This window comes from Hylobates moloch, unplaced genomic scaffold (genome assembly GCF_009828535.3).
Source record: "Hylobates moloch isolate HMO894 unplaced genomic scaffold, HMol_V3 SCAFFOLD_13, whole genome shotgun sequence".
Taxonomy (NCBI): Eukaryota; Metazoa; Chordata; class Mammalia; order Primates; family Hylobatidae; genus Hylobates; species Hylobates moloch.
Genome location: NW_026652288.1, coordinates 40,375,446 through 40,391,870, shown reverse-complemented (window position 1 = coordinate 40,391,870; position 16,425 = coordinate 40,375,446). Strand labels below are relative to the sequence as shown.

Below are 16,425 nucleotides of genomic sequence, written 5' to 3'. Positions count from 1 at the left end.
CTGGGTGACAGAGCAAGACTCGATCTCAAAACAAAAAAAAAGGGGAGACCCAATTGGCTAGTTAAATAAATGTATGTAGGTGTTATATCACACCCCTGGATAATTCCTCTGAATGGGGGAGGGGGGGTGTCAGTCATCTGTACTCCACCCAGAAGTCAATGCCACATTCCTGAGTCTACATACCTGTGAAATGATAGGAACCCATGTGCCCATAAGGTCCTGGAGGGGAATGTAAAGTTGGTCAAGACATGGGAGCTAGACAGCAAGGAAAAGGAATTGCAAAGGGAAGTTAGTAGTTAAATAAATTACCACATATCCATGTAATATAATACTAAGATAGACAAATGCAAAGTTGTAGGAAATAGTTAAGGAATATTTTCAAGATACTGTATCAGAGAAATCACTTTACAAAACAGGTTGAACAATACAATTATATCAATATGGTCATTTAAAAAGTCTGGAAAGTTAAACACCTGTTTCAGTTATCTATTGCTATATAACCACTTCAAAAGTTTATGGCTTAAAACAAAAAATAATTAGCTCATTATTGGGGGGGGGGTTGGCAATTTGGGCTTGGCTTGCCTGAGTGGTTCTTCTGCTGATCATATTCATGTGACAGCTGTCAGCTGTTGGCTTGGTGGAGGCTGGATGGTCCAAGATGGTCTCCCTGAAATTTCTGGCCGTTGTTGCTCACTGGACCTCTCTCTCCAGGTGATCTTTAATCCGCAAGCAAGTTGCTCTTAGCCTTCAGTCATGGTGGTCTCAGGGCAGGAAAAGGGGAAGAGAAAAAGCTGCAAGACTTCCTGAAGCTTTGTCTCAGAAGTCTCACAATATCACTTCCACCACATTCTATTGGTCAAAGCACCTCACAAGGCCCTGCCTAATAGTAACCTAATCACTGACTAGCATTTCAGGAGGAGAAAAAAATACTCCCTTTCTGAAAAACAAAATCAAAGAGAACAAAAATAGAAAATACAACAAAACTTCCTTGACCTTGGTTTTCAGATATGCTCAGCAATGGTTCCCTTTCCTCGGGGCTCTTACAGAACCTCAAGGCAAGGGAGAAGGGGTAAGGAATCATGAGACATCAGACCTTTCTTGGAACCCAGATTGGCTAAATTGGAAAAAATTATTCCCACCACACAAGCTCTCATCATCTACCATACACATAATCAGATGGAAGTAAAAGGGAGATGGGAGTACCGCTAACCCTTCTCAGTATTCAAGGGAAAGGCCAGGGTCACTGATATCCAGGACTGGGGACTTTCTCTAAATTCACATAAGTCTCCTGGGGAGACAGCTCTGGGAATGATGTGGATCACATGGAACCTGACCTCTGAGAGTTCCCAAGGGAGAGCCTCTGAGGAAGGAATCCTACTCCTAGGTTCTCCCCATCACGTCTTCCCAGAACTCTGCCTAAGGGACACTTAAGACCCAAAAAGCCTCATTCCGAAAACAGGTCTGTGCTTTTTCTGTTTGCAGATTTTATTCCACCACTCGATTATCCCTTCCCTTTCTGACGGCCATTTCACTGCAGCTGGGGTCTATACGGCTATAAAGCGGGAGAAAAAAGGAAGCTGGGAACTCAGAGATGCAGAGCCCAAGAAACAATCGAGTCTAAAACTGCCGCTTAGGTGGGCACTCCGCCAGGATCCCGTGTCAAACACCAGGCTGAGAACTGGGGACGGGGGTGCCCTGAGAAGACAACGCGGGCCATGCTTCATTGCAAGATGACTCTGCTTAACATAGGCATGGATCATAGTCCTCACAGGCACATGGGGGAGATCTTCGACAGACCCCTCAGTCCCAACATTAAACACAGCACTGCAGAAATGAAGCTTTACCCGTTACACACACAACACCATAGACTTAAAGCCTCTTCCATCACACTAGGCCACAGCAGCACTGTCATGATGGAAGGTGTCAAACCCTACAGTGTCACACACCCCGCATGACAGCCAACCACGGCCACCCAAAGGTCCCGCATCCGAGCAGGGACAGGAACACAATCACGCACCTGTCGCAGCCTCCTCGCCGCGCACACCGCCGCCTTGTCCTGGCGTCAAACAACTCACACACGCACACGCGCATACACAGGCCCGAGCTACGGCCCTGCACACCCTGTCTGCGTCCCGGGAGCTCGAGGCTTCCTCACCGTGAGCGCCGCCCGCATCCCAGCCACGCACTGTGAGAACTTGGAAGGGGAACCGTAGATCAAAGTTCGAAAACGGCCCGGGCGCCTGTGGGAAATGTAGTCCAAGGCCGGAAACGCCCGGATGTGGAGAAGGCGCGCGTAGCCCGTGGACGGCAGGAACGCGCCGCGGAGACACCTGGGAGGCATCGTCCGCGCGGGAGTGCGCACGCGCAGACGCCCGGCCGGCGACCGAAGGTGAGACTGGCTGGTTCGGCGGGCGCGGAGGAGGCGGGTGACGGTGTGACCCGTAGGGAAGGCTGAGGAGGGAGGCGGGAGCCTGGGCTGGGGAAAGCAAGAAGGGAAGAGAAGCAACCTGGGGCGAGGAGTTGGCTGGAGGAAAGTGCGAGTCCGGGCCCCAGAGAAGTCTGGGAGGGAAGCAGGAACCAGAGCGCGGGCCGGGGAGCGCCCGAAGAAGGGAACCGGTTGCCCGAGACGAGGGGTGAGCTCCCCAGTGGCAGGAATTTCGTCTGATTTTCGTCCCCCGGCTCCTGGAGCACGGCCTGGCACAGAACAGGCGCTCCGTGTGTGTGTGTGTGTGTGTGTGTGTGTGTGTGTGTGTGTGTGTGGCTTTTTGTACCTGTCCTGTGTGTTGTGTGGTAGGGGAATGTGTTATTCTGTGTGACGTTGTGGAACCGGTTGTTTATGAAAGTGTTAGGGTCCCTGCGTGTCTTAAGTTTTAATTTAAATTAGGTGCGACTCTGGAGAGGCGACAATGAGGGCATTGTGAGTTAAAGGTTGTTACTTTTTCTAGAAGTATAAGTTCTGTGAAATTGTGCACGACGTGGGGGCCTATGGGATTATGACTATATAGTCCATGATACAGCTATGAATATGCCTAATTTTTAAAGTATTTGGTGTACACGACCTATGATGACTGAATGTGGCACACTGTGTGACTTAGGTGGAGTGCTTGAGAAACCGAGTGCTGACTAAAGTATGCATTGTTTAGATTGATTTATGAGTATTGGGCATTTTATATATGCCTGTAGAATTTGACTCTGGTAATTAGACAAGTAAAATAAGTAATGATTTTTTTTTTTTATGGAGAGGAAGAGGCAAAATAATTTTCAGGAGGTAAGATTGGGCCCATGCGGGCCGGGCGCGGTGGCTCACGCTTGTAATCCTAGCACTTTGGAAGGCAGAGGCGGGCGGATCACGAGGTCAGGAGATCGAGACCATCCTGGTTAACACGGTGAAACCCCGTCTCTACTAAAAATACAAAAAATTAGCCGGGCGTGGCGGGCGCCTGTAGTTCCAGCTACTTGGGAGGTTGAGTCAGGAGAATGGCGTGAACGCGGGAGGCGGAGCTTGCATTGAGCCGAGATCGTGCCACTGCACTCCAGCCTGGGTGGCAGAGCAAGACTCCGTCTCAAAAAAAAAAAAAGATTGGGCCCATGCGCGGTGGCTCACTGGCTCACACCTGTAATCCCAGCACTTTGGGAGGTTGGGGCGGACAGATTACCTGAGGTCAGGAGTTTGACCAACATGGTGAAACCCCGTCTCTACTAAAAAGTATAAAAATTAGCTGGGCATGATGGCGCATGCCTGTAGCCCCAGCCACTCGGGAGCTGAGGCAGGGGAATTGCTTGAACTCGGAGGTGGAAGTTGCAGTGAGCCAAGATCGCGCCACAGCACTCCAGCCTGGGTGACAGAACGAGACTCCGTCCCTCCCCCTCCAAAAAAGATCATTTATTGGGAAACCTGGTATTGACTGATGACTGATAGGCTTAAATGAATAGAATACCACTGGGACCATACAGAAAAAAACTTTATCTCGTAACTGCCACTCTCAAAATTCCTATTTGAGTGTGTGTGTGTGTGTGTGTGTGTATATATATATATATATTTTTTTTTTTTTTTTTGCTGGATGAATTTCTTCTGCTGGAAGCCTGAAATGTGAAAGGATACATGGTTAGTTTCTTCTCTAATTCCCCAACCTTTATTTTGTCTCCTCTTTACTCCCTAGAGGCAATCTTCAGCTCTCATGGATTGGGAGCTGGGAAAGGAATGAGAAGACAGAAGTCAGAGACAAGAAGAGGCTAGCATGACTGATACCACTATAATTTAGTGTAAGTCATCTCTTACCTTCCAAGAGAACCTGCTGCTTGGAACCTCCAGATACACTTCCCTTCTCATGGGCATAGCCTCCTCTCCAGCTGCTGCCCCAGTGCTTCCTCTGGGCATTCAGTGGCCCACTGACTCTGGTGGGTGGGTTTGTCCAGTCAGTCCTCTTTGATAGGACCCAAGACAACCCAGACAGCCTCCACCCATGGGGTCTTCACCTACTGCTAAGGTGAGAATTAGCCACCTCAGTCACTTTGCCCTCCCAAATCCTAGAAATATGTAAAATTTTTGCCAAGAATTCTGTCACCACTTTGGTTCCTGGTGGCCTCAGGGTCTGAGGGACCCCTTGTGTGTTGTAAAGAAGGGAGAATCACTCACGTTTTTCCTCCTGGAAAAACACTGTTCTAAAAATAACAGTCTCTTAAAAATACATTCTCCTGTCAGCCTCTCCACTGTCTTTAAAGGAGGAGTTTAATGATAGCAAAACTTTACACTCAACAGCTGTATAAGATCCTGTTCTTGAATGAAGTTCTCTTAGAATTTTGTTTCATTCACTATCTTTGGGATATCAGCTGAGGCTGAGGCAGAAAGATTTCTAAGTTTTCATCCTATTAAAAATGAACAGTGATAACAATTAGAAAACTCAAGGTTGTTGGAAAAACCATTAACAAATAAATAGGGTGTGTGTGTGTATGTGGAAAGTATGGGGGAAAAGACTTAATTTACAGTGGTCATCAAAAATAAGAGATACAAAGGAAGCGACTTTACTAATTACATGATGTTATTAAAGAGCACATTTTAAAATAAGACTTTTGATGGGGCTTGGTGGCTCATACCTGTAATCCCAGCACTTTGGGAGGCTGAGGTGTGTGCACTGCATGAGTCCAGGAGTTCAAGAATAGCCTGGGCAACTTAGTGAAACCCTGTCTCTAAAAATACAAAAATTAGCCAAGCGTAGTGGCATGCCCCTGTGGCTAGCTACTCAGGAGACTGAGGTGGGAGGATCACCTGAGCCCAGGGAGGTCGAGGCTGCAGTGAGCCATGATCACACCACTGCACTCCAGCCTGGGCAACAGAGTGAGACCTTGTTTCAAAACAAAAGAAACTATAAAACTCTTAGGAAAAAACACATAGGCATACATGTTAATGATCGTAAATTTGGCATGCATTCTTTTTGGGTTTCTTTCATGGTGATTGAAATGTTCTAAAATTAGATCGTGGATGATTGTTCATTATGATGGTTTGTGAATATACCAAAAACCATTGAATTGTATACTTTACATGGATGAATTTTATGGTGTGTAAATTATATCTCAGTGCTGTCATTTAAAAAATCTTGGCTAGGCCACCTCTGCAATGTGTAACACTGAGCAAGCCATGAGTGTCTCCTGTGTTAGTCATGTTAGTCAATTTCAGGTATAATAGGACCTACCTCACTCAGGGTTTTTGTGAGGGTCATTGGATCTACATCACAGGGAATTATTTTGGAAAGTGTAAAGAAATAATTGAATTCCAAATATCCAAGAGAAGGAAACTGGTTGAATCAACCAAGTACAGTGCCACTGAGGAGTATTATGCAGCCATGAAAAGGGACAGTTGCATGGATTTATGGAGAAGGGCCTCCAGGATACTTTGGATTTTTTTGTTTTCTTGTTTTGTTTGTTTGTTTCTGAGGCAAGGTTTCACTCCTTTGCCCAGGCTGGAGTGCAGTGGCTTGATCATGGCTCACTGCAGCCTCGATCTCCCTGGGCTCAGGTGATCCTCCCACCTCAGCCTCCCAAGTAGCTGGGACTACAGGCATGTATAACCATACCTGGCTAATTTTATTTAATTTTATTTTTGTACAGTTGGGGGTCTTGCTATGTTTCCTAGGCTGGTCTTGAACTCGTAGGCTCAAGTGATCTGCCCACCTTGGCCTCCTCAGGTGCTGGGATTATAGGCGTGAACCACCTTGCCTGGCCTCCAGGATACTTTGTTAGTGACAAAAGCAACAGAATATTCTATCTTTTATCTAAGTTTTCAGCTTATCCTTTCATTATTTTAATATAAGCAAATGTATATATTTGCATTTTTTAAACTCATGTCACCACCATCACCCAAATTTAAAAAGAAAACAAAAACAGAACACTTCTAGCCCCCATCCAATCACCCTGGCACAGAAGTAACCTCTGTTGTAATTTTATCTCATATAAAAGGAGTCATGCAGAATGTAGCCTTTTGAGTCTGGCTTCATTCAGTAAGGATGTTGCAATCAGTAAGCTGTAGCTGGGACTACAAGTACATGCCATCGTGCTGGCTAATTTGTGTATTTTTATTTTGTAGAGACAGAGTCTCACAGGCTGGTCTCGAACTCCTGAGCTCATGCAATCCTCCTGCCTTGACCTCCCAAAGTGCTGGGATTACAGGCATGTGCTCAATTCAGTTGCATGTTGCAATTCACTAATATTATTGCATGTGTCATTGCTTCATTCTTCTTAGTACAAAGTAGTATTCCATTGTCTGGATGGTTTGTCTGTGTATCCATTGATGCACACTTGGGTTGTTTCCAATTCTGAGGTGGTTATGAATAAAACTGCTACACACATTCACATGCGGGTCTTTTTGTAGATACATGTTTTTTTGTCATGGATAGATAATCAGGAGTGGTATTGATGGGTCGTTTAAACAATTACTTTAAAATGGTATCTTTACATGGAATAGTTTTGCCTCTTGATTGTGGTGGTGGTGACACAAATCTAAATGTATGATAAAATGGTAAAAACACGCACATAATGAATGCATGGAAAACTACTGATATCTGAAAGAAGTTGGCGCATTGTGTAATGACAATTTTCTGATTTTTTATTTTTATTTTTTAGAGACAGAGTCTTGCTGTGTTGTCCAGGTTGAAGTACAGTGGCACAGTTCATTGTAGCCTCAAACTCCTGGGCTTAAGTGACCCTCCTGCCTCAGCCTCCTGAGTAGCTGGGACTACAGGTACATGCCACCATGCTGGCTAATTTGTGTATTTTTATTTTGTAGAGACAGAGTCTCACTATGTTTCCCAGGCTGGTCTCAAACTCGTAAGCTCATGTGATCTTCCTGCCTTGTCCTCCCAAAGTGCTGGGATTACAGGCATGAGCTACCCTCTGTGCCCAGCCAGTTTTCTGATTTTGACCATATGCTGTGGTTATGGAAGATGTGACCATTGTGGAGAAGCTGGGTGAAAGGTAAATGAGACCTCTCTGCACTATTTTTGCAAGCTTCTGTGGATTTATAATCACTTCAAAATAAAAAAAAAAATTTTAAAAAGAGCCTGCTGCAAGACTGAGAAGTGCCTATGGTGTCTGATTCCCTGTTGTTGGGCATGGATTCTGTTTCCTACTCTGGGCCCTTTTGGACAAAGCCATGCAGAATATCTTATCCCATACCTGCCCCTGTGAGCCATTTACCCTTTCTCAAAGTTTTCAGCAACCCTGGGAGTAGGCGGTATGCGGTGGTTCACACCTATAATCCCAGCACTTTGGGAGGCCAAGGCAGGAAGATCACTTGAGCCCAGGAGTTGGAGACTAGCCTGAGCAACATAGTAAGACCCCATTTCTACCAAAAAAAAAAAATTAGCTGGTCTTGATGGCGGGCACCTGTAGTCCCGGCTACCCGGGAGGCTGAGATAGGAGGATCACCTGAGCCCAGTGAGGCCGATGCTGCAGTGAGCGGTGATAGGCCACTGCACTCCATCCTGGGCAACAGAATGAGACCCTGTCTCAAAAACAAAAAAATTAAAATAAAAAATAATTAGCTGAATGTGGGTGGTACATGCCTACGGTCCCTGCTATGCAAGAAGGAGAATTGCTTGAGCTGAGGAAGTCAAGGCTGCAGTGAGCTATGATCATGCCACTGCATTCTAGCCTAGAAAAAGAGTGAGACCCTGTCTCAAAAAGGAAATAAAAATAAGACTTGAATAAAAGGACAGGAAGACACAACATGATAAAATGTCAAAACTTCCTTACATTTCATGGATTTCCATTAAAATTTTAATAAAAATGTTTGAACTTTCCAGCATTGTTAGGAGAAAACACCAGAAATTCTGAGAGAGAAAAACTGTCAGGGAAGTAGCCCTAGTAGATACTAAACTGTTTTAAAACTGATAACTTTAAGGTGATCCTGGCAATTAAATGAACAATTCAGTGGAATAAATATAAAACCCAGCTCTACTTAGATATATGAAGGAAATAAAATATGTGATAAAGATGGCAGTTTTGATGAGTGAAGGAAATACAGATTCTGGAGTACTTTGTGATACCAAACTAGATGGCCAAATAATTTTTAAAATTCTATTTTTACATAGAGAAAAACAGTCAAATGAGAAACTATAAAAAATTATTTGGGCCGGGTGCGGTGGCTCATGCCTGTAATCCCAGCACTTTGGGAGGCCGAGGTGGGTGGATCACGAGGTCAGGAGATCGAGACCATCCTGGCTAACACGGTGAAACCCCGTCTCTACTAAAAATACAAAAAAATTAGCCGGGCGAGGTGGCGGGCGCCTGTAGTCCCAGCTACGCGGGAGGCTGAGGCAGAAGAATGGCGTGAACCCCAGGGGGTGGAGCCTGCAGTGAGCCAAGATAGCGCCACTGCACTCCAGCCTGGGCAACAGCAAGACTCCGTCTCAAAAAAAAAAAAAAAATTATTTGGGGCTGGGCACAATGGCTCACGCCTGTAATCACATATAGGAGGAGCACATGAGGCCAGGAGTTTGAGACCAGCCTGGGCAACATTGCAAGACCCCATCTCAAAAAATAATAATATTAAAAATTATCCAGGCGTGGTGGTGTGTGCCTTTTGTCCTAGCTACTTGGGAGGCTGAGACAGAATTGCTTGAGCTCAGGAGTTTGAGGTTGCAGTGAGCTAGAATAGTACCACTGTACTCCAGCCTGGATGGCAGAGTATGACTCTGTCTCTAAAATAGAAAAATTATTTGGAACTCCTACCACAAAAATAAAGGATTAATTTCCTTCCTTTAAAGAAGTCTAACAACAATTCAGAAAATAAAAATAATAGAAAATGAAATAAATGATGAGACCACAGATAAGAAGCTAAAAGCATTCTTTAAACTTACGAAAAGAAGCTTCTTGTTCATGGTAAGAAAACTAGAAACTAGAACCACAATTTACATGTGTTAGATAGACAAGCATAAAAAGATTTGCATGAGTAGTATTCCTCGGTGTGGAATGACAGGTATTCTTATATATTGGTGGCAGTACCATAAATGGTACAGCCTTAATGGAGAGCAGCTTGGAAGTAGTTAATAACAGTAGGCTGACTGGGAGAGAAAAGGTAGTGCTTGAGGGGAGAGGAGCTTGCCCAAAATCCATCCTGCTGCCCCAAAAGCCTGTATCTCTGGCCTTGGGGATAAAACAGGATTTGCCTAGCTGGTTCTCCCATCTATATTTATGTGGCATGCTCAGAGTGGACAAGGATCAATACAAGGAAAATGGAGGCAATTTTAATAGAATTACAAGAGCTGTGAGGCACATGTGGTCTCATGTGGCTTTTTTTGTCTCGGCTTTGCCGCCTTAGGAACTGCCTCTTTTCTAAAGAGGACTCCAAAGGAAGGACTGGTCATCTCTTTCATATCTCAAAACCATGGCTCAGGTAAGGCGATGGTTTCTCTTTCCTTTCTGAAAGTCTTTTTTTTTTTTTTTTTTTTTTAAGGATATTTGGGCATATGTTGGTCTTGTCCTACATCCTCCTGCCTATCTTTCCCTTCAGAAAACTGGTCCTCACTTCTTCCCATATTGGTCAGATAAGACTCTACCTTCCACAAATGCTGCCAATTTTAACCAATGTTCACACATTAAGTGGATATATCAGGCCAGGCATGGTGGCTTACACCTGTAATCCCAGCACTTTGGGAGGCTGAGGCAGGAGAATTGCTTGAGTCCAGTTCAAGACCAGCCAGCCTGGGCAACATAGAGAGATCCTTGTCTCCACTAGAAATTAAAAAAAAAAAAAATAAGCCAGACGTGGTGGCTCACGCCTATAATCCCAGCACTTTGGGAGGCCGAGGTGGGCAGATCACCTGAGGTCAGAAGTTTGAGACCAGCCTGGCCAACATGGTGAAATGCTGTCTCTACTAAAAATATAAAAATTAGCTGGGCTTGGTGGCAGGCACCTGTAATCCCAGTCAGTTGGGAGGCTGAGGCAAGAGAATTGCTTGAATCCAGGAGGCCGAGGTTGCAGTGAGTGAAGATTATGTTGCTGCACTCCAGCGTGGGTGTCAGAGTGAGACTCTATCTCAAAAAAAGAAAAAAATTAGCCCAGTGCAGGTGCAGTGGCATGCACTTGTGGTCCCAGTTATTTGGGAGGTTTAGGTGGGAGGATGGCTTAAGCCCAGAGGTCAGGTCTACAATGAGTCATGATGTCACTGCACTTCAGCCTGGGTGACAGAACAAGACTCTCTTTATTTAAAAAAAAAAAAAAAAAAGTGGGTATATCATTCACCATCTCCTCTCTCAGTCTCTCAGTCTTCTTCCAGAAGCCATGCAGGGACAAAAATGCATTTCCTTGAACTAAATGAAAATGTATTACTGAATGAACCTGTCTTGTGTAGATTAAAAAAATATATAAGGCTTTATTGCATCCACAGACTGGAGTCAAGATGGTAGTGAAATTGACAGAATTTATATAGAATTAGTAGCAAGAAGTCTTGTGTTGAGGCTTTGAGGATGGAAACGTGATTGGCAACTTGTACAAAGAACTGAGAATCTTGTGTTTCTTCTCTACCTTCAGTTTTGCTCACAGCTGCTAACAATTTCTAAAAATCTGTGGCCTTCCAATAACACCTTAGTATGTTAATTGTATTCTAGATTTATTTCTGTTTTCACATTTCTTCCAATTTTATGTTTGGATGTAGAAGTAAATATATTTGTATAGACTGCTATACTAAACTAGAAGTGTAACTCTTAAAATATTCTGCTTCTGGTTTCAAAGACACTACTCTTTCTTGTTTCACTCAGAACATTTATCTTCATATCTGGACCTCTTAAATACTGGTGTTCTCCAGATTCTGTATTGGTTCTCTTCTATTTACACTCTCCTGTTCACTACCTACCACTATTCTAATGATGCTCAAGTAATTTTAATTCTAAACCTCTGTCTTTTTTGATGTATTATCAAAACTATATATCCAGCCTCCAGCTAGATATCGCCACCTATATGTTCCGCAGATCCTTCATGCACATGTCTGAGATTCACCTCATTGTCTCCTTCTGCCCATCCTATCCTTTTGTTTTTTTCCAATCTGGTTAGGGCCCCAACCGCTACCCACCTGCTAATACAGCCAACATGAGTTAAAACTCTCCCATTCACTGCAAAACCATTGAGTGGTAAATTCTGTTCCTCTTATCACAGTTCCCTCCATCCTCCACTGGTACCGTCTTTATTTGGGTTCCTCTCTCATAGTGGTCACTTGTCTTCCCATTTAACGTCTTCACTTATTTTCCACTTCTCCAAGGGCTCACCCCAGTGCTTGCTTACATATTTTTGTTTTCTGTGCTTTTGTGTTTAACTTTTTATTATGGTAAAATATACATAACAGAGAGCTTACCGTTTTAACCATTTTTAAGTGTATAATTCATAGCCATTAAGTATGTTCACAAATTGTGTAACTGTCACCACTATCTATTTCCAGAACTGTTTTTCTTCATTTCACGTAGAAATTCTGTACCAATAACACGAAACAGTTACTCCCAATTTTATTCTTTCTAGCATCAGATGGAAAGTGCCACTGTGAGACATTTCATTAGGAGACAAGAAAATGTTAAAATGCTTTTAACAGTTTAAATACAAGAATAATAATCATTAATGCTAATAGAGTTTTCCAGTTGATGAACATGATGCACATCTCCTTTTATTTAGATCTTCCTTAAATTCTCTCAGTAATGTTGCTTTCAGTGTACCAGTCTTGTAAATGTTTTTTATATCGTTGGATATTTTTTAATGCTGCTGTAAGTGGTGTTCATTTTTATTTAAATTTCCCACTGTTTATTGCTAGTATGTGAAAATGCAATTGATTTTTTTATCTTGACATGCAACCTTTCAAAACTCTCTTATTCTAGCAATTTTTTTTTTGGTAGATTCTTAGGATTTTCTACATGGACAATCCTGTCATATGTGAATAATGACTGTTTTCTTTCTTTCTAATCTATATTCCCTTCATTTCTGTCTTTCCTTACTACATTGTCTAGAACCTTTAGTACAATGTTGAGTAGAAGTTCTAAGAACAGACATTCTTGTCTTGTGCCTGACTTAGGCAAAAGGCATTGTTTTTCATTATTAAGTTTGATATTAGCTATAGGATTAGGATTTCTTTTTTCTTTTTTTTTTTCTTGAGACAGTCTTGCCCTGTCGTCCAGGCTGGAGTGCAGTGGTGGATCTCAGCTCACTGCAACCTGTGCCTCCCAGGTTCAAGCGATTCTGGTGCGTCAGCCTCCCATGTAGCTGGGATTACGGGCATGCACCACCATGCTGGCCTAATTTCTGTATTTTTAGTAGAGACAGCATTTCACCATATTGGCAAGGCTGGTCTTGAACTCTGGCCTCAAGTGTTCTGCCCGTCTTGGCTTCCCCAAGTATTGGGATTACAGGTGTGAGCCACCATGTCCGGCTGGAATTTCTTTTTAAATGATTGAAGACATTCCAGTTTGCTGATAGTTTTTATCATGAATGAGTGTTAAATTTTTGAAAAGTTTTTCTGGGCCAGGTGTGGTGGCTCATGCCTGTAATCTGAGCACTTTGGGAGACCAGGGCAGGTGAATCACTTGAGCCAGGAGTTCAAGACTGGCCTGGGCAACATACAGAAATACAAAAAAAAATTATCTGGATGTGGTGGTGGGCGCCTGTAATCTTAGCTGCTTGGGAGGCTGAGACAGGAGAATAGCTTGAACCCAGGAGGCAGAGGTTGCAGTGAGCCAAGATCGTGCCACTGCACTCCAGCCTGGGCAACAAAGAGTGAAACTCCATCTCAAAACAAAAAACAAAGAAAGTGTTTCTTCATCTACTGGTGTTTCACATTATATGGCTTTTTTCTTTTTTTAATATTACTATAATGAATTATATTGATTGATTTTTGAAATATTAAATTTAGTTGTCCTGGGATAAACTCCACTTGGTCATGATATAATACTTTTGTATATATTGCTTTATGTATTAAATATGATGATTTGCTAATATGTTGTTACTGATTTTTCTTATCTGTGGTTCATAATGGATCTAACGTATAGTTTTTCTGTTTGATATCAGGCTAATGCTATCTCATAAATGAATTGGGATGTATTCTCTCCTCTTACTATTTTCTGAAAGAATTTATATAGAATTGGTATTGTTTCTTCTTAAACGTTTGTTAGAATTCACTGTGAAGCCATCTATCTGACTTGGAGATTTCTTTGTGGAAAGATGTTTAACCGGTAGTTCAATTTTGGTAATAGAATGAAGACTGTTCAGGTTATCAGTTTTTCTTTTAATTCAATGAGCTTTTGTAGTTTGTGACTGTCTAGGAATTTGTTCAGTTCATCTAAGTTGTAAAATGTATTGGCATAAAGTTGTTGCTCTTTTTATCCTTTTGATGTTTGTATAATCTGTAGCAATACCCCTTTTTTATTCTTGTTATTGATGATTTGTATCTCTCACTTTTTCCCCTGGTTCATTGGCTACAGGTATATCAATGTAGTTGATCTTTTCAAAGTACCACAGCAGCTTTTAGTTTCATTGATTTCTTCTAGTATTTTTGTTTCCTCATTTCTCCTCTTTTATTTTGTATTTCCTTTCCCTCTCATGACGTTGGGTATAATTAGCTCTTCTTTTCCAATTCTTACATAGATGGAAGTGTATATTGAGTTAAGACATTTCTTTTTTTCTAATAGAAGCTTTAAATGCTATAAATTTCTCTGTAAGCACTATTTGAAGGGCTCCCAACAGGTTTTGACATGTTGCATTTTCTTATTCAGTTGAAAATATTTTCTAATTTTCTCATGTTTGTTTTTTACCCATTGGTTATTTAGAAATATGTTTAATTTCCAAATATTTGGGGATTTTCCAGATAGCTTCCTGTAACTGGTTCTAGTTTAATTCTGTTGCAGTCAGAGCAGAGTCTATATGATGTCTCCCTAAATTTATGGAGACTTCTTTTATAGCACAGAGTACAGTTTAATTTGGTCAGTGTTCTCTGTGCCCTTGTAAAGAATGCATATTCTGATGTTATCGGGTGTATCCTGTAAATATCACTGAGATTAAATTGGTTGATTGTGTTGAAAGTTTTCTGTATTCTTATTGTTCTTCAGTCTATTACAGCAATGACTGAAGGAAGAAAGTTGAAATCTTCTATTATAACTAAGCTTTGTTTTTAGATGCATTTATATTTAGGATTGTTGTGTCCTCTCATGAATTCACCCTGCCCTATTATTATGAAATGCTTCAATTAATCCTTGATAATATTCTAAATAATATTGTCCTGAAATCTATTTTGGTTAATATTTTTATAGCCATTCTAACTTTCTTATGATTGTATGGTGTCTTTGTGCTGCTATAACAGAATGCCTGAAACTGGATAATTTATGAAGAACAAAAATAAATTTTCTCACAATTCTGGAGGCTGGGAGGTCAAAGATGAAGATTCAGACAGGTTTGGGTGTCTGGTGAAGTCTGTTCTCTGCTTCCAAGATGGCACCTTGAGGCTGTGTCCTCACATGGCAGAAGTACAAGCCAGCCACATGCTACATGAAGCCCCTTTTACAAAGGCCTTAATCCTATCCAAAAAGGGAGAAACCTTAATGACTGGCCTAATCACGTATTAAAGGCCCTACTTCATAATACTATCACATTGGCAACACCTGAAAGTTGTTCGGTTTTTGTTTCAAAATAGGGTCTCGCTCCGTAGCCCAGGCTGGAGTTCAGTGGCACAATCATGGCTCACTTCAGCCTCAACATCCTGGGCTCACGCGATCCTCCCACCTCAGCCTCCTGAGTAGCTGATAACTACAGGCATGTGACACCACGGCCAGCTAATTTGTCTATTTTTTGTAGAGACAGGATTTCACCATGTTTCCTAGGCTGGTCTTGAGCTTTTGGGTTCAAGCAATCTTCCTGCCTTGGCCTCCCAAAGTGCTAGGATTACAGGTGTGAGCCACTGTGCCTGGCCTATACCTGAATTTTAGAGGGGACACATTCAAACTATAGTATATGATATACCTGATTTCCATCCTTTTTACTGTTGGTTTTTTTGTTTGTTTGTTTGTTTTGAGACAGGATCTTGTTCTGTCACCCAGACTGGAGTGCAGTGGTGCAATCAACCTCCCGGGATCCAGCAATCCTCCCACCTTAGCCTCCTAAGTAGCTAGGACTACAGGCATGTGCCACCTCATCTGGCTAATTTTTAAATTTTTTGTAGAGATGGGGTCTCACTATGTTGCCTAGGCTGGTCTTGAACTCCTGGGTCCAAGTGATCTTCCTGCTTGGCCTCCCAAAGTGCTGGGATTATAGGTGTGAGCCACTGCACCTTGCCCATCCTTTATACTTTTATTTACATATGTTTTAATGTTTATAGTTAATCTGGTACAGCTAGTAGATGGTTTGGTTTTTCTTTTTTCCTCCAATCTGATACTCTTATCTTTTAATTGGAGTTTTTAGTCCATTCAATGGTAATTATCAATATAGTTGAATTTAAATATGCCATCTTCCTATTTTTTCCAGTTATATTTTTTCTTTTAGATTGAGAAATTTTTTATGATTTCATTTTTTTCTGTATTATTTATTCACTTATTAGAAGTACCTCTTTATTTTCTTGTTTGTTTTGTTTTTTAGTGGTTGCTCTAGGCCAGAGGTTGGCAAACCATTGCATTTGAGCTAAGTCAGGCATGATGCCTGGTTTTGTAGAGTTTTATTGGAACTCAGCCAACTGTGAAAGCATTTTGCATAGTTTATATTGCTTTCTTTCTCTTCAAGTTCACTGATCTTTTCTTTCTTCAATGTGTAATCTGTTGTTACTACCACCCGTTGTATTTTTCCTATCATGTATTTTTCTTCTCTAGAACTTTTCTTTGATCCTTTTTATATCTTCCATTTCTCTCATGATGTTTATCTTTTTTTCTACATTCTTGAGCTTATAGAATATGTTTATAATCCTGTTTTGTTGT

General features: G+C 42.0%; 1 protein-coding gene and 1 long non-coding RNA gene across 10 annotated transcripts in view; one reads left to right on the top strand and one right to left on the bottom strand.

Moving 5' to 3' along the window:
• The window catches only part of LOC116480793 (uncharacterized), a 29,429-nt gene extending 29,174 nt beyond the window's left edge, over window positions 1-255 (bottom strand). For all 3 annotated transcript variants that reach the window (XR_009209293.1, XR_009209291.1, XR_009209290.1), the window contains exon 1: window positions 184-255. This is a non-coding gene — a long non-coding RNA (uncharacterized LOC116480793). The remainder of the gene's footprint in view (window positions 1-183) is intronic.
• A 2,047-nt stretch (window positions 256-2,302) lies between these two features.
• The window catches only part of ZNF567 (zinc finger protein 567), an 84,781-nt gene continuing 70,658 nt past the window's right edge, over window positions 2,303-16,425 (top strand). For 3 of the 7 annotated variants that reach the window (XR_009209288.1, XM_058426311.1, XM_032173131.2), the window contains exons 1-3: window positions 2,405-2,633; window positions 4,161-4,263; window positions 9,815-9,889. Coding sequence is in view for 5 of the 7 variants with exons in the window: in XM_058426311.1 (XP_058282294.1) it covers window positions 9,881-9,889 (9 nt within the window). In the remaining 2 variants the exon portion in view is untranslated. The other 4 variants (XM_032173132.2, XM_058426309.1, XM_058426310.1 and 1 more) reach the window with 4 other exon arrangements.